Here is a 19,427-nt window from a genome sequence, read left to right as displayed (position 1 = left end):
TAAGTGGGCCAACCATATAATAATCACAAATATACAAAGTGGAGTCTCCATTTAGCCATTAAATCCACTTAAAAGGCTGTCACAAGCAGAAGCAAAAACCTCACAATGCCATAGGCTGTTTTATGTTTTAATAACTTAATGCACACAGAGCTGACTGGTCAACAAATGCAAGTTAAAATTAAATTAATAAACAGAAAATAGCTTTCAACAGTAGGCATCTCTTTCAGTCAGCTGAGGGTTATAACTGTCCCATAAAATGTATATAAGGGTTACTGTTCAAAATACACTGCATGATTTTAAAAAAAATGTTGGCATTCACCAGAGCTCAAGTGTTTTTACAACTAGAATACTGAACAGCCAGCCTTCAGGAACCATTGTCTACTTACAGTGCTGCTTGAAAGTTTGTGAACCCTCTAGAATTTTCCCTATTTCTGCATAAATATGACCTAAAACGCAATCACATTTCTATGCAAGTCCTAAAACTACATAAACAGACAACAATTAGACAAAAACTTTACACTTGTTTATTTATTGAGGGAAATCTAATGTTACATATTTGTGCATGGCAAAAGTATGTGAACCTCTAGGATTATCAATTCATTTGAAGGGGAAATTAAAGTCAGGTGTTTCAATCAATGGGATGACAATAAAGTGAGAGTCTGGGAGGCCCTGCCTTATTTAAAGAAGAGAAATCTGGGTCTTCACTATCAAAGTCTCAGCTTTTCAACACAGGTTTGTGGAAGTGTGTCATTGCTCAAACAAAGGAGATTTCTGAGGACCTTAGAAGAACTGCTGATACTCACCAAGCTGGAAAGGGATACAAAATAATTTCTAAATTATCTTTATAAATGTGTGTGCGCTCAGCTGAGAGGTTGTGTCCTACTGAGTAGAGGGCAGAGAGCAGAGAGCACAGAGTTGTCTATAGTGTTTGACAAATATTAGCAAAATAATTGATGACAAAACACATTAGGAATTGTATTGATTACACAGACAGGGGACATCCTCATTGGACGGACTACTTCAGAAAACACCAGTGGCCTATCCACCACACAAACCTTTATGGCCTTAATGAATGAATAAATTAATGAATTATCTTTATTTACATTGTGCTTTTTACAGCAGAGCCATCTCTAAGATGCATTGTAAACACATGTAAAACAGACAGTGTTGTTAAAGTAATAGGCCTGTGTCGTGAGGAAAATATAGGCTGTGCCTCAGTCTCACACTCAGGGTGATAGTGAAGATGAAAATGAGGATGAAGATGACTAGAAGTGGAACTGATTCAGATTCAGATTCACAATTTGAGTCAAGTGATTCACATGGTTTGTTTTTGAGTTAATTTTGGCATATTTTTATTTTATAAATAATTTAATTTAAAACCAATACATAGGCTAGATAACATATGGGAATAAAAACATGTTCCCCCTTAAAATAACCTATTTATTTTCTTGAGTGCATTTATGTTTCTAGCCAAACAATACATTAACCATCATTGTGGCATGTCTTGTTAAACCTTACAGTGAAGGTGTCAATAAATAAAAAAATAAATAAGATCTAATGATTCTTTATTACTAAAGTTCTGATCAGTCAGGAATAGGTGTGGTTTTAAATATTAATAGCTATTTAAAGACTGTGTGGGCTAAAACACACAAGACACCTAATTCTCCTTTATGATAACTCACTACATGTTTAAAATTGGATAAAATAAAATACGCAATAATTAAGATCAGTGTATATGATGAAATTGTGGCATTAGAATGTTCCATAAGCCACCAAATTTGTTTTTTTAAAGCCAAATTTTTTCACCAAGGGGGCATGCCCCCATCAGACCACGCTTAGCTGGCTACTTTTTCCCCCTGGCAGGTTACTCCATATCCTTGTGGAAAGCCCTGACTCCCAGTGGTGCCTCCCGGTTTCCAAGCAAGAAGACCAGAGAACAATACAGATTTCGTTGGGTATATATATTTCTACAATCTGAGTGTCCAGATTTCTCCAGTGTGTGTTAGACCCAGTCCAATCCCTTTGGGAAAAGATCTCCCCGGAAATGGGTGTTCACTGCTGTATTCATTTTGGAGCCACAATGGTTGTATGCAACACAAGGAGCCATCAGGGAATAGAAACAGAAAGCATATTCCCTTCTGTCTGCTTACTTAAGCCACTATGCACTTACATAGTTAGAGCTGTAGTTGTCTTTGTCATTTTCAAATTCATTTCTTAAACACCCAATTTGCCAGACTAGAACAATTGTGACATAGGCGACTCCTGGTGGTCTAATCATAAAAAGTAGAAGAAAAAAAAACACGAGGTAACATGAGCCACTTTTTACATTTGATGATTTTACTGCAAAATGAAAGTGTATTTGTTTCAAATAATAGTTACTATATATACCTCAGGTTGTTGTGTGCCCATGGAAATTTAAAAAGGTTATGCAATTATTATGGTTTTAGAACAATGAGCCATCAAAAAAAGTTAGTCCTATGGCACAACTTACCCCATGGCAGGGGTAAAATGAGCATTAATGCCATCAATTTAACAAAGGCAAAAACTTGTACTTTTAAGTAAAACCATATGTTTGTGACCTGTTGTTAAACATGTTACCTTAACATTTTCAGTAAAGATTAAACTGTGATCTTTGTGTGTTAGTTACAGTAAGCATGGGTGTGTAAATATGCTTTTGTGTATACAGATGGGTGACAAATTAAAGGAAAAACTGGTCCAGGTCTGAATGCTTGACCCCTACAGTGAGGAGATCTGGTGGCTCTATTATGCTGTGGGGGGCATTTTGCTGGCATGGTTTGGGCCCACTTGTCCCCTTAGAGGGAAGGGTCACTCCTAATCAATACAAAGTTGTTCTAAGTCATCACCTTTATCCTATGATGAAACATTTCTATCCTGATGGGAGTGGTCTCTTCTATGATGACAATACCCCCATCCATAGGGCATGAGGGGTCACTGAATGGTTTAATGAGTATTAAATTATGTGAATCATATGTTATGGCCTTCACAGTCACCAGATCTCAACCCAGCTGAACACCTATGAGAGATTTTAGACCAACTTGTTAGACAGTGCTCTCCAATACCATCATCATAATACCAAACGAGGGAATATCTTTTTGAAGAATGATGTTCATCTCTCCAGTAGAGTTCAGAGACTGTAGAATCAATGCCAAAGTGTATTGAAGCTGTTCTGGTGGCACACGGTGGTTGGCTTTTCCTTTAATTTGTCACCTGTCTGTATGTACAGCATGTTTGTGTGTGGTTTAAACTTAACATTAGTCAACAATTAGGTATTCATTCATCAACATTGTAGCACTTGTAACAGGGATCAAACATGAACAGTGTCTCTAGTCTCTAGAATATCAGAAAATAATTTTGGGGGGTGAATTGAACCATTGACTCAACTTGCCCCAACATCACTGGCACGTTTGACTCCACAATCTCCATTTTGACAAAACTGTTTCATACAGTGGCTCAGATCCACAGGTATGCTAAGTTTATGACCCTGTTCTGTAGCTTACACTGACTTAAATTAACATGTAATAATGTCCAAAACCTATCTATTTAATTAAGATACAAGACTGGTAACTTTAGTAACATGATGAATTCACTTGGCATGACAAAAATCGTTTTTTTTTTTTTGCTCTGTTTTGTTTACCACTCTCTCCATGTGCTTGAGTCCAACATGGATTGAGTAATGTGAACTATACTTTCTTAATATGTGGTCACATAATTACTTTTGTTTATGGTTACCTAGACAAAGGGGGTGGCTCATTTTACTCACTAGCTCTATTTACCCTGTTCTCCCCTACTGTGGCAGATAGGCATGCACACTGATGACACACCTTGCCCTACAGATATGACCCCGGGACACAAGCAACTACCTCAATAATTTTCACAGCAATTGTCTCAACTGTGATACAAAACCATATCTTATGTCATCAGAATGATTTAGATCCTAATCAAGTAAAAATCTACACATATGGGGCTTTAAGTTGTGATTTTGTTTGACTACACCTACACCATACAATACATCAACACTGACAATGCCTGTTATCATATGGGGTTGTTTTAATTTATTTTGCTTTCTCTTTTCTTCCTCCATCTATTCATACATGCATTGTATCCAATCTAGATGAAATTCAGTTAACAACAGAAAATCAGTTAATATTATTAAGATGGACAGTATTTAATTTACTACACATATTTTACTCACTGCTGTCAGCTATTTTCTACTCTATGGCAATACTATGCAAATAAATCCGAGGCTAACATGGCACACCATTGAAATGAGATTTAAATTCTATTATCTCAGATTGCTGCAAATAATTAGTCTTATGAATGTTTGGTTTTTAATTCCTCCAACATCTCTTTTGTGATAATGGGATTTCACTTGTAGATGCTACAGCGGAAGTCCCCTCAGATTAATGTGCAGTCCGTGCTTCTTGCCTTATTGACATCAATGGATGACTTTCAGACCAAATGACATGGTCATTAAGTGGAAAAAGCTCTTTGTTGTCATAGTCTTCTTTCTGATTGTTGATGTCTTCAGTCTGATGGCAGCTTTATACTAACAAATTACTAGTTAATGTGACCTTCTAAAGGGAAGGACACATCACACCCCAACTGGGGTTTCAAATCAGACAAGACTACTTTTATTCTGTTTATCTTGTGGAAAAAGTTAACAATATTTAGGATGGGTTTAGGTTAGGTTTATGGTTTCAGATCATCTTTGTCTTATGATGACAATTACATGAAATACACTGACCCAAAATCATGTCACAATCAATCAAATCATATGAAGCGTTTTGCTCAAGCACATTGAAGTTCATTGCCATTTAATTTATATATGTACATATACGCATTAAAAATATGCACAGACTCACACAGTGACAAACATGGAGCCTCTCTGGAGTTCAGCAAGGGAAGTCCTCTTATAGTCACGTGTTCAATACAATCTCCAACCATGTCTGTCCACACCCTACTTCATGCAGTATGGGATCTATATATATACATCAGACACTAACAGTCTCCATACAACAACACTTATTCCTGCCCTCACTGTTACACTGCTGCCTGCTTCAGAATTGAAATCCCTCCACCTCCCCAGCCTCATTTTCATGTTCATGCTCATGGAACATTGTGTATCCCAGGCTCTGCTGAGGGGAGGGGGGAAATCACATGAGCAGGGCAAATTTTTGCATTTTTAAAGCCTTAATGTGAGTGTCTTGACAGATAGTGATAGTGTTTCTCCTATAGGCCTTGGCGCACAAAGAAATGGTTAGGAAGATAAGACAACTAAAAACAACAAATGTGCACACCCACAAAAATACAAGTGTTGTCTGTAACATCGTGTCCCCCCTGATATTTTTTGCAGCACCCACAGGCCAGACAGGCTGAATCCAGCCCTGCAGAGATGACTGGAGATGACATAGAGAGAGATGCAACAAAGGTCCCCATCTGCACTTGAACCACACTTGGATGTTGCAGTCTGTGTCTTAACTTCTAAGCTATGGGGCACCCTGCCAAATATGTCTCTGAGGAAATAATGCAGCCTGTGTTATGATGAGTGTTAAGCAGCTGGATTTATTTAGTGGAGGAGGCTTGTGTCAGTGTTGAGATGCAGACCAACCAGATAATTATTTCAGCAATGATAATGTGGCAAACCATAGGGACATGAGAGCGGGTCCAAAGAGACTGCAGATCAAACACTTAAGTGCCCATGCCAGGAGTGCATGGATGGCGTGTGGCCAAGTGGTCAGCGGCTACAGAGGTGTGTTGAAGAAACAAATAAAAGAGGAAAATTCAAGATGGAAGACAGGACGCAGCGGAACAGACAAGAAAGTTGCGAGAGTTGAGAGAGAGTTGAGAAAGCAGAAGAGGAGTAAGAGGATGTAGAAGAGAACGTGTCTACTCTGCTTCCCCCTCTGCATTGAGCACTGGGCTCTGGCAGGACTTTTGTTTGGTTGGTCGAGTAATTTATTCTTTAATAACTGAGGCCAATTTCACCACCTCAAGCAAATTCACAATTTTCCTCAGCTTGACTGTTGGGTGGTGGCGGGTCGGGGTGAGGGGTGTTTGTCCAACTATATATACTGTTTTTTTGTTTTCATATGCTTAATTGGCTTTATGGATTCAGTCAGAGGTTATTTGAGCAGGCCAGCAACTTATTGATAAAATAGACTGTAACCCCAGTTTTATTTTCTGTGAGGGGTTGACACTGTCAGAGGGAGTGTTCTAGTTATTGCTCCAAATGCTTATTTTATTTAACATTTACATTCTTTTGTGTTTGTGTGTGAACAAGGTGTTAAATTTCATTATATTTCCTGTAACCCAGGTTAAATAATTTTTGCATATAAAATTAACCTGAATAAGGAAAAGTGTTACAAGAAATCTGTTCAATCATAATAAAGAATGTACTCGGAAGGTCAGAATTAAAAAGAATAGGAGATAAAGATATGTGATAGATGCACATTGAGAGAAAATAAACAGACAACTTAATCTGAAAAGATAAACATTTATTTTCCTTTAATAGTGTTTGATTTCAGTTGATTCTAAGCACATGTGAATTTAAGAGGCTAGCTCAGTCAGCCAGTCAGGTATCAGTTTCATTTAGTGCACTGACGAAGCCTATGCCGCAGTTTCACTTCCTGTTTTGAGTTACAGCAAGGAAGAGGGTAGCCACCGTAATGAGTGCCAACCAATAACCTTGGATAAAAGCTTTTAAAAAAGGTGATTAAAATGAGCTAAATCAGCTCTGAGTCTTGTGTGAGTACGACCAGAGTCGTTGCTGGTATTTGAGAAATACCCACATAAGTGAGATATCTTTTGACTGCTAAAGCACTAGCCTCTAATGCTAATACAAATACAAGAGTGAATGCCATTCGCTTGTGCTAAAGGTGTTAGCTATGCTAAGTTGAAATGGAAATATAATTTTGTACAGTGAAATACATAAACTTAGCTGATGTATTCAGTATTAGCACATCTATTAAACACTGAATGCTCATTGGTATTGTTTTAAGCACATCTGTTACAAACTTAATTTTTATTTGTGTTGTTTTTAGCACCGTAACCTGTGCTTTTTAATCACACTAAGCTGCACCTTTGCTAATTGTTAAAATGTTTTGTGCAGGTGACTCTAGGCCACCATTGCATGGCACAGGGCACAAAAGCATGTGTTTTTTAGTGTTGATGTAGATGTTCTATGCCAATTGCTATGTGAAGGAGGGAGTATTTTGGTATTCTTTCTAATTGTTAGTGCAGAGGTTATTTTAGTAACCATGGTTCTATGAGAGCACAGATATTTGAGACTACTATGGTTGTTTATAATGGGATTTTAAAATCACTAATGTCTCATTAGTTCTAATGTTATTCTTTAGGTAATATAGAGAACAATGAGAGAATTTGACAAAATGTATTCCAGCTTTTACTTGGTGGTCCACTATTTCAGATTAGAAGCTTGAATGTGAGTTCTGACCTTGCCCACTATAGGTCAGGTTCTTGGACCTATCTGGAGTTTGAGCCTGGATACTGTTGGATGTTGATGGTGAGCTATAACCCAATGGAGTGGAACTAGAGACTCAATTGCATGCAGAAGATTGGAATCCTGGACTCAAGGACTTTGTCTCTACACACCAAACTAACACATTCTACAGTGTGGTAAGACGAAAATTTGCCACTTCCACAATGGTAGCCTTGATGATAGATTTGGGACACGAGGACTGAGTTCACATCAGTGACTAAAATGACTGAAAGAGAATAGGATCTGAGTGAATCCTGAACCTAGACACTTATTAGTCATTAGAATTTTGTTTTTGTTTTTTTGCTTTTCAATTGACTGGGTAATAAATATGTTTTTCATGTACATTTTTATTTTTCTACTTTTCTTCTCTACTTTTCATAAAAAGGAAGAAGAGTTGTTCTTTCAAAAAGAGATATTGTGTCTGAGTGTTGATTCTGGTGTATTGTTTGGTCTATTTCTGGCTCTGTAGCCAATCTTAGTACCCTCTGATTTCCTAGCCATAGTAAATATCACAACTAGTATATCTCCTGCAGCCATTACTATATTTCATAACTTTTAGTAATGGGCAATATGACCAAAATCTCATATCCCAATGTAGGTAATTTCATATCCTGGTAACAATACTTATCCTGATATAACACATTTTAATTCAATGAATAGTCCTTTGCACAGATTAAATAAAATTACTTTTCTTGGCTTTTCCCCCACAATGTTTTCATTGCACTTACAGTAACATAACAACTGTAGTTGTCGTCAACTCATGTAGGCTACTTCACCTGGTTCACTGTCTCTTCATTTGTTTGGAGGGGCTTAGCCCCGCCCGCGGTGAACCACAGAGAGCAGAGGAGAGTAGCGTGACCATAAATGACACCAAATGCAGCAGAGACTCTTACACTCAGCTGAAATTAAATGAGTGCACAAAAATTCGGTAAATAACAGAAATTAAAGCTGCAAGCAGTGATGAATGGGCCCTCGCACACCTCACACACATTGGAGGGAGCAGCAGCTGTGGTATTGCTATTGGAGGTCTGTTGACATGGCTCTGAATTGTCAGGGTTACCAGACACTTTCCTGTGTGCAGTATGTGGTGCTGGAGATGACTTATTAAAAATTGTGTATACATTTGATGAACACCGTGTCATTTAGGCCTTACTTTCTCTTGCACGTAGGTAATACTTCATGAGTGAAATATTAATGCAGCAATACATTTACCAGAGGGCAACTGACATGGATATACATTTTCATGAGTATTTGGACATTGCATGTAGGATATAATTATCACTTCCTGTGAGGTCAGAGAACACCCACTAATTATACGTCATGTTGCTGTATATCATGTGCAGACCACACCATGTAAATTTCATGTAAATCGGATGTTTGCCACATATGGGTGTTTCATGAAAATTAAAAAGCCTCACAATTTAGCATTGCAAAGGTCTTTAGATATCACTTACCAAATTTGAAGTTGCTCGGGTTAAATCTCTAGGAGGAGTTTGTTAAAGTACAATGCCTGTAAATGGCTTCACTTTGGGGAAAAAATGCAAAGTAGATTCAAAATGGCTGACTTCCTTTTGGACTTATGGTATGGCTTCAGAAGGCTGTATTTAAGTCTGGAGATGTTACATCTGCCTACCAAATTTCATACATCTACATCAGATTTTAAGGTGGGGGCTATGACTTTGAAACTTTCTAGGGGGCACCATCAAGCCATTTTGCCACACCCAAAACCAAGATTATATCAAATGTCAAGTTACGCCCACTCTGATGCATGTGCAAAGCTTTGTAAGTTTTCAAGCACCCCAGCACCTCAAAAATGCTAAAAGTAATTAGAGGGTACTATAGAGCCGAAATGCCTCACACAAGCCCAATATGATACTAACTGAAATATAATGAATAAAATAAATGAATAAAATAAAATGAAAATTGACACACAAAATCCAAAATGGATGACTTCCTATTGGGCAAAAAAAATGGAAAAATTATGTCGAGAATGATGAGAGCAATGAGCCCACCAACTTTCATGATCATCAAAGAAACTTTGTTCCAAATGGCCCTGCATTTGGGGGCACTATAGAGCCTGCTGGCCATGCCCAAGCCCAATCACTACATAAATTTGCAATTTTTGCCAGTTCTGACATGTGTGCCAATTTTTGAACACCCTAAGCCCCTCAAATTTGCAATGGCATACTAGAGTAACAACAATAATAATAATAATAATAATAATAATAATAATAATAATAATAATAATAATAATAATAATAATTAAAGCTGCAAGCAGCGATGATCGGGCCCTCGCGCCTTCACACACATCAGACAGCACCGTAGTTGAAGGGCTGTTATTTCAGGCATGCAGTTGTGTTCAGGACCGGGCTTTTGTTGGACATTGCACAAAGGAGTTAAATATCACTGCTTGTGTCCACTATGTGGCACTAGAGAACACGCAGCAAATATACATCGTGTTTCTGCATATCAACTGTAGACCATACCTTGAAAATTTCATGTGACTCAGATGTTGATTGTCATATGGCTGATTTCCTGTTGTCAGTGGGTGGTGCTATGACTATAACTAATATTGACATGTAGATGTGTTCAGGCTGGAACTCTTATCAAGCATGAGAAATTTGGTGCAGGTTGGGCAATGTACATTCAAGTTACAACAACTTCTGCTTCATGGTGACACATCAAAGTTTGCCGCATTGCCACGGCAAGAGTGTCCAATGAAAATTTAAGATTTTGATAACTTTTCATCACAAACATCTTTAGATGATACTGACTGGCTTAAATCTCTAGGAGGAGTTTGTTAAAATATAAAACCTGGAAATGGCAAAAAGTGTGCAAAAATCGCAAAGTAAATTCAAAATGGTGGACTTCCTGTAGGACTAGGGTATGGCTCCAAGAGGCTATTTGTGTGTATGGACATGATACATGTGCCTACCAAATTTTGTTCATCTAGGTTAAATTTAATGGTGGTAGTGAAAGTATGTGGCATATAACTTCCTGTTGCCAGTAGGTAGTGCTATTACTATGATTCAATATTGTCCTGTATATGTCTTCAGACTGGGACTCTTATCAAACATGTAAAATTTAGGAAAGATCTGACCATATGTAGTCAAGCTACAACAGTTTATTTTGCAATGGCAAAACATCGAAATTCGTTGCATTGCCACGGCAACCGCATTCCATGAAAACTCACAATCTTCACAATATAGCATCATCAAGGTGTTAAGGCTTTTCTGACCAAATCTGAAGTGGATGTGTTCAACCGGCTAGGCAGAGGTCGTAAGAGTACAGTGCCTGTAACTTACTAGCAACAGGAGTTGCTAGTGGCGCTATGCCTATGACTCAATACATATAGATGTGTTCAGGCTGGGACCCTCATCAAGCATGAGAAGTTTTGGGCAGATTGAACGATGTACGTTAAAGTTACAACAACTTCCTGTTTCATGGCGAAACACTTAAGTTTGCCATGTCACCACGACAAGGGTTTTCAGTGAAAACTCAAAATTTTGATAATTTTTCATCAGAAAGGTTTTTAGATGACACTGAACAAATTTGAAGTCGGTGGGGTTAAAGCTCTAGGAGGAGTTTGTTAAAATACAACCCTTGGATTCAGGGTGCAGCTCGAAGAGGCTTTTTCGTGTGTCTGGACATGTTACATGTGCCTACCAAATTTTGTTCCTCTACATGAAATTTAAAGATAGGGGCTTTTATTTTGAAATTTTCTAGGGGGCACTATCAAGCCATTTTGCCACATCCATGCCCAAGACCCATAAAATATGGCTTGCTGTAGCAGCCCTGAAGGACTGTCACGGACTGTTGTTAAGCCAATGAGAGAATGGATTTGGATTGGGCGGCGCAGCAGTGACAGGATGCACCAGGGAGCAGCTGGAGAGAGAACCAACTGGAACAACCAGGGGAATTAGCTTGTTTGTCATTGTTGCTAATGATATCAGACTGGTTAACCAGCAGCCACAAAGTTCTGACTTACAAAAAAAGATGACCAACAGCCTCAAATGGACGTTATGACATGTGTACTTCATCTCTATGATAGAAAGAAGACATCAGATAACATGAGTCAGATACACCTTCTCTCTGTCTTTTTGGTCGCTAATTTCATCTCTAATGGTTAAATGTCTCTATGGCTGTTGTGAATTTATCTCCTTAACAAGAATGCAGCAGAGATCATATAATGTGCTGTGGGTAGTTTCCTTGTTGAAGTTACAGTGGATTGATCCAGATCCATTGATCCAGTTTTTAATTGAGTGGTTGTTCAGTCACCTGTTGATGTTGTGTGATTAGTGAATGAGTGTGCAGGAGGTCTGGCTGCTTACTGGTGATATTTTCTTCAGTTCGTTTTTAAGCTGAACTGTATATTGAGTAATAAGCTTAAAGCAAATAGAATAACAAGTGTTAACATGTCAGCTTTGTAGACTGTGTTTTGTATGTCGTGCATATAGATAAGAGCGTGTAAGTCATGTATTTGATACATCCATTAATACTTTCTGATGTGAACCTACACTTTTACATCTGTGGGTGTTTTTAGTGTTTGGTCTTTCTAGTGTTCAGCACTGATCTGTACCTGTATCAGATTATAAGCGTCATGGTACATGGTCCCATTCTTCAACCAGCATTTGTTGGTTTGTGGGGTTTATCAGAGACTACCTCCAGAATTTGGGAGTGGAGAGGATGGAATGGCCTGCCAGCAGTCCTGACCTCAACCCCATTGAACACTTGTTGGATCAGCTTGGGTGTGTTGTTTGTGTGACCAACACAACCATGTTGGCTGACTTGCGACAAATGCTGGTTGAAGAATGGGATGCCATCCCACAGCAGTGTGTGACCAGGCTGGTGACCAGCATGAGGAGGAGGTGCCAGGCGTATGTGTATGGTTCTTCCACACGTTACTGAGGCTCCTGTATGTTAAATGAATAAATTTTTAAATTGCCAATATGTCTTGTTTCTTCAAACTTCAATCATCCAATCCACCAACCCCTCCGATTTCATCGGGTGGGGGACAATAATACAGTATAATGCGGTTTGTTGTAAGATTCCATGTTAGTTTTCCTCCTGTCCTCCCCAATTTTTTGAGTCACCAGCCGCCACTGATGTGTATATATATATTATATGTTCAGAGTGATGAGAACAATGATCCCACTGAATTTCATGAACAACCAAGCAACTTTATCCCAACATCTTCCTGTGTTTGGGGGTGCTATGGGTCTGAGGCCAATCACTATAGAACTGTGCAATTTTCACCAGTTCTGACATGTGTGCAAATTTTCGTGAGTTTTTGAGCTTCCCAAGCCCCTCAAAAATGCAATGGCATAGGGTGATAATGATCATCTTTACAAAAACAACAGGTTCCTCGCACTTTCAGGCACTTTCATGCTCAGGCCCCAATCCTTCACTTACAATAGGGCATTCGCACAACTCAGCGTTCAGGTCCTGAATACTTTTGCAAATTGTCAACTGTGGGGCCTGAGAAAACAGCAAACAAGGCTCTTTTTTTATATGGTCTAATAAAGGTGTGTCTATAAATGCAGGCTCACAGCTGTCCTTAGTGGTAAACTAAAAAGGGGAGACACACACAGTCAATGAAATAATTAATAATGTTAAAGCTGCAGTGTGGGACTTTTGTCTTCCCCATCTGGCAGTGAGTGTAATTACAAAAACACTGTTGACATGCTTATCATAGGCTTGTCATAGGCTCCAACGTAAGCTGCTACTGTTGCCGCTGTAAAACAGTGGATAAATTGTTTTGAACGCTACACAACCCCCACGAAATGACTAATTTCACTATCAGAATTTGATCTATTCTGTCTGATAACATTTGGAAAGTCTAGAGGAACCACACGATTAAATTATTTTTATTCTTTCAAGTTAGCGGAGAGCTAACCGGAAGTTAGCCAGCTCAGCCATTGTGGACACCTCCGCTCCACTAGGTGCTCCTGTGTTTTTTGGTTTCTCTTGCTGGTTTTTCTTTGTTTTGCAGGATCCAGGGTAGGGCAGAGGGTCGTCATCTGTTTCATGAGCCACACCTGGGCCCGGTGTGATTTCTGTGTAAAGCATGGCTTTTCCATGGAGCTTCCCTCTCTTCTCCTCCTCCCCCACCACGGTGTGGCTGTTTGGTTTTTGTTTACTGACTCACATACACACACATCCATACATGCATACATCAGTGATTACTGACTTCCATGTTTTTTCCATTTTCCATTTATTATTTGTAAATAAATATACTTGTCCACGCTGGTAAACTGATCTGGTCTCCCATATTTGTCGCAGCCTATGAGCCGGGCTGTGAAATATGGAGGCTCATTTCAACTTTGTTGACCCGGGGTTGGCGTGATGATCAGCTGTACCGTAGTAAGCTGTGCGCCTCGTTTTATGAATGATTTGCGCAGTTGGGAGACATTGATGAGTGTGGTAAGTTGTTTATTGTTTTGGATTAATGTAAGCTGCTGTAATGGGTAACGAGTCATTGATTTGGCTGAGGTTTGTGCTTGTGTTGGCTGGCTGTTATGCTGGTGATTTTTGTGGCTCTGAGTTGTATCAGTTCTGTGCGTGGCCATAGTAAATTGCTGTTGTTCTGTCCCTGGTTCCTTTGGAATTCGTGTGGGGGATTGTTAGTGTGGTGGGAACGTGGCTGGAGCAGTTGTCTTGGGGCACATCCGAAGCTGCAGGTGGGTCACCGTTGCTTTACTGGGCTGTTGGGCTAAAGTGCATAAATACTCACCACAAGTAGCACCTGAATACTAGGGGGAGCTTAGGTAGACTCTGGTTAGGCAGTTAGTGGGACGGGCAATGCCAGGGGCGTGGGAAATCCACTCAATTTTGTCATGTTAACCTTTTGAAACCTTACTATGCTCGTGTATTGCAGGTGGCCTTTAGTGGTGAGGAGCAGAAGGAGCCTGTTCAGCTGGTTTCAGTGGCTGCAGCGATGGCAAGTTCTGTTATTTTCTCCTCTCTACAGGAGAATGATGGGGTTACACTGCCTGACGAGAGCTTGCTGCATGGCTGGTTGAAAAACTCTGAAACACTGCAGAATCTGGAGTCTCTGTTTGGGCATCTGTCCGAGGGGAGGTGTGCTGAGCTATCTGCTCTTATTAACAGTTACCCGTGTTTCTTTAATGATACACCAGGCCGTACGCACTTGGTAGAGCATGACATTGATGTAGGCGAGGCGCAGCCGATCTGCCAGCGTTTTTACCAGGTATCAGAAGGAAAATGGAAGGTGATGGATGCAGAGATAAAATAGCCTATATGCTTGAGAATGGTATTGCAGAAGCCTCATCTTCTAGCTGTGCATCACCTTGCTTACTGGTTGATAAGTCTGATAAGAGCCCTAGATTTTGTACAGCGACTGCAAGGTAAATTGGGTCACTAAACCAGACACATATCCACTGCCATGCATTGAGGACTGTGTTGATCAGGTCGGCTCAGCTCAGTACATCAGTAAATTTGATTTACTGAAGGGATTTGATGACTTTTGTCAGTGAGCTTTTGAAAATGTTAAATCTGTCCTTTGCTCACCCCCTGTTTTTGCAGCTCCATGCATGGATCGTCCCTTTAAGCTGCATGTGGATGCAAGTGATGTGTGAGTAGATGCTGTTCTGTTTCAGTGTGATGACAGTGGTGTTGAATGTCCCGTGAGTTTCTTCTCAAAAAAGTTTTACTCTTTTCAGTCAAATTATTCACCTTCCTGGTGAGAATCTCGTCTTTATGGGGGGGGGGGGAGGTTGATGGCGCCTCCGCTCCACAGGTGCTCCTGTGTTTTTTGGGGGTTTTTTTGGTTTGTGTGCTGGTTTCTCTTTGTTTTGCAGGATCCAGGGCAGGGCGGAGGGTCGTCATCTGCTTCATGAGCCACACGTGGGCCCGATGTTCTGTATAAAGCATGGCTTTTCCATGGAGCTTCCCTCTCTTCTCCTCCTCCCCCACCACGGCGCAGCTGTTTGGTTTTTGTTTGCTGACACACATACACACACATCCATACATCACTGATTATTGACTTCCACATTTTTCCCATTTTCCATTTATTATTTGTAAATACATATACTTGTCCACACTGGTAAACTGGTCTGGTCTCCCATATTTGTCACAGCCTGTGAGCCGGGCTGTGACACACTGAAGTCAACATCTGTGTATCTGACATGACAACAAAGGGAACAAGACTCATTTTTCAAGGCTGGTTATGCACATCAGTGTCAGCATGAGCAGGGTGGTCGGACACTGAAACTGGACTGATGCTAGCAGACATCTGCTCTGCAAATGTGGGCTTGAGCAGGATACTACCAGCTCCTGCAGTGTGGGTCTGCAGCTACCTTTGACCTCGGTGGTCAAAAGCTCTTGGATCACCTAGTTGCTTGGCTCTGTTTGTTCGTGCCAATCCTTCCTGCTTTTGTGTTCACTCAGTTAGTGACTCCTATAAAGAGGATTGCTGGGAGCCAGTCACCTACTTGGTAGTGTGGGCAACACAATGGAAACTCTCCTTAGGACAACCAGACAGTGATATAGGTTCTTCAGGGGTCTGTTTAAGTGCATCTTGACAGTTGTGAGTGTGCAAATATCCATGGTGTCTCTTCATGTTGACTTGTCCCTACATTATGTGTTGTGGACTAATCCTCACTTCTAGAAGACCTCACAGGCAAATTACAAACTGTACAAACCACCTTCCATCTGTCAGAATGTCATAACATAACATCAATAACATCCCAGAGACTGAGGTAGAGTCCGTCATTGTTAACATTACTGTTGGGCAGCAAATTTAAATGTAAAAATATTTAATGTAAAAGTAAATTTGAGAAAATGATCCATGGGCATGAGTATCCTAGCTGTTCACAACAAAATGTACTGGCATATAGCAGCTCTGCTGAGTGAATATTCCACTGACTCACTGACCCCAAACTTGAAATGCAGGATGTTCCATAAGCTGCAGATCTGGCATTTCAAAGATAATACTAGGAATCTAAAAGCCTTTTTTAATTATTAAATTAGAAAAGTTCATTTCATTTAGGCTAACCTGGCAGCAGCATTTAAAATTTAAAACTGATAAAAAATCTCAAATCTTCAGTTCTTTAGCAGCTAATCTTCACCGAACACCCATTGACAAGGGGTGGTAAAATTATCTAATACTGGTGGTAGTGTTGTTTCAGCTTAATCACACGGCACTTACACTGTCAGCAGAGAAGGTTGGTCTCATGCCTTACCTTCGAGTATATGGCTCCACTCAGGACTACACCGTTGCGGATCCAGATGATAGATGCAGCAGGTTTGGCATTGTCTGCATGGCATGTGAGATTGAGGTGGTCACCGGCTCGTAAACCCACCACCGGGGCCCCCACTATCACTGGGTCATCAGGAGGAACTGTGGAGGGACAGTGTGATGTTTAGGTAGACCTGCGCATTTAATGATATTGTTCGGATAAAACACAACATAGATGTTGTAAAACTGTACATCCATATACCAACAAGTGTACACTAGATGTGCACAAGATGCAAATAAATAAATAAATAAAACAAAAAAAACCTGATTTATTCACATTTCTTATGACTTCATACTAAAATTAGATCGGCATCAGTGTTGGCCAGATTCACAGTAAAGAAAAATGTAACCAGAAAGGACTAAAACACTTATACACATTTTCTAAAATATTGATAAAAATGTTTCAATTTTTAATCTGGATCCTGATCTGCATCAAAATACACAGTGATAGACAATCAAGCTGACTGGCTGATGGGGGCCATGATTTTTGGAGAGAACCCAAATCCAGTCTGAAAACATTGTCATTTATAAAGTATGTAAGAAGATGCGTGTTAGTAACTTGCTCTCTCTCATCCAAATATTTTATGTACTGTAAATCTGTAGGGTGAGTGATGAAAAATGTGTTTTTCAAAAACAAATTTAAATGGTGGACAACCTGCTTTGGCAGACATGTCTTAACAGCACAAGTTAGTAAAAACCAATTAATCCAGAAAAGAAAGTTTTGCTTTAACACATTTAGATGTTATGAACCAAAATATAAAGAATGTAAAGGAAGTACATAAATTAAGTTAAAACTTTTGCATATCCCTTGAGGTGTGGATTTGAAGGTTTAAGGTTTCCATAACAAGGCCCTAAAGCTCTGTCTCTTAGTGTAATCTAATAAGCGCTGTAGCTAATGATCTTTTACAGCAGAGTTTTGTTTTAAGAACAGAATAACTATCTTCTCATTTATCAACTGTGCCATGTGCTCTGGTAACAGATGTATGAACGTATGAAATATACTGTGTGTTTTTCTGCCAAGTGCCGAAACAAATTTTCTGTAATCCTTCAGGCAGAATCAAATTATTCAGGTTGTGCTCGATATCTAAACAGTCTGACTCCATGATAATGCATTTTCTATCTATAGTGACAGCTCATTTTAAAATACAAGCTCTGATACTACCCCATTTATGTCTGCTCTTAATGTAGTGAAAGAACTGTAACTGACATCTGTATTTGGAGCTTATGTCAACATATTTCTCAAATATAAATTATCACTGGGATACTGCAATGCAATAAGTTGTTTCACTTTTATACTAACCTTATTACAAGCATTTAACTATTTAAATCACATTTGGGATTATAAATGTTCTTTTTTTACTATGGAAGAAATTTTGCTCAGTAAAAACAGTATAAACCAAGGCTCAGATCAATTTACCTTCAATACAGTAAAACCTCAGAAAAAGAAGTAAAAGAGGAAGCAAAAGTAAATTGAATCTTATGATAAACAGTACAAACACCATTAATAAACTGGAGTTACATTCTGAATTGAGTAAATTGAAAGTGAATTGATTGTGCTGTGAACCAGCCAACATGATACACAACATGATATCTAATAATAATAATAATAATAATAATAATAATAATAATAATAATAGATAAATACATTTAATTTGTACCACACTTTACATTCATAGAGAAACTCAAGGTGCTACAGTATTAATAATATAACTATGTATGCACTCTTAACTTCAAACAACAAAATCTGTGAATACTCTGCAGATAAAGACCACACATGAATAACTAGTCAAAGGCACAAGCCAAGTAGAAGTTCAACTTTGTCATCTTCCTTTTTTTCATAGCGAAGAGGTCAGGCAACAAGTTGAACAAAAACCTACATCAAAAGACTGAAATGAACTCAAAGTGAGAAACGAGCCAAAAAGCAGGATAAATCTGTGACACAGCGACGAGGCTGCTCAAAGACCCTGATTATGTTCTTGTATAAAACTGGATCTGATCAGCCTGGATTTTATTCAAACTTGAGTTTGAATTATTGATTGAGCACTCAGCTCATTAGATAGCAGATCTGGGGCAAGCCTAAATCAAAGGCAACATGCAGATGGCACATCCTGAGTGCTTAGAAGAAAGAGGGAGAGTACCAGCTCCAGCTCTTCCTTTAAACTCCTTAAACATTACAGCTAACTGGAGACAATTCTGCTGCTGTATCTACCTTAGACATCCAGCTTACAATTTATTTGGTACTGTGTGTTTTTTGTCTAACATTCAAGGTACCAAAGGCTCCAAACTCATTTACCCATGACACATTAATTTCACTATGAAAAGATTGCATAAAAGAGTGTTGAGGTTGCTTTTAAATGAACCAAGTGTCAGTGCAGGTCTCAGATCATCAGATGAGCTGTTCTGTATTTGTAGTGCAATACTGAATGCATTATCACAAGATATAAAGCAAGCTGTCGGGACATCGAGCTGTTGGGTATCTTGTGACCTGAGAGGTCTGCTGGGTTTGGTAAATTGAGAGCATATCTGATATATACTGTGAAGCCAGGCTTTATAAAGCCTGTTGTATATTGTGAGTCACTGAGCTGCATGTGTCACTCTCATCTCAATTAAAAATTAGGTTGTGCAACAATATTTCTTTTTTATTTGATA

At 39.2% G+C, this 19,427-nt stretch overlaps 1 protein-coding gene across 1 annotated transcript in view; it reads right to left on the bottom strand.

Annotated features, from left to right (window-relative positions):
* LOC137195111 (kin of IRRE-like protein 3) overlaps positions 1 to 19,427 on the bottom strand; it is a 289,828-nt gene that overhangs the window by 69,437 nt on the left and 200,964 nt on the right. The window contains exon 4 of the mRNA XM_067607187.1: positions 16,723 to 16,880. Within this exon, the coding sequence (XP_067463288.1) occupies positions 16,723 to 16,880 (158 nt within the window). The remainder of the gene's footprint in view (positions 1 to 16,722; positions 16,881 to 19,427) is intronic.

The sequence above is a fragment of the Thunnus thynnus genome, chromosome 13, assembly GCF_963924715.1.
Source record: "Thunnus thynnus chromosome 13, fThuThy2.1, whole genome shotgun sequence".
NCBI classification, from domain to species: domain Eukaryota; kingdom Metazoa; phylum Chordata; class Actinopteri; order Scombriformes; family Scombridae; genus Thunnus; species Thunnus thynnus.
This window is presented reverse-complemented; position numbering and strand designations above follow the sequence as displayed.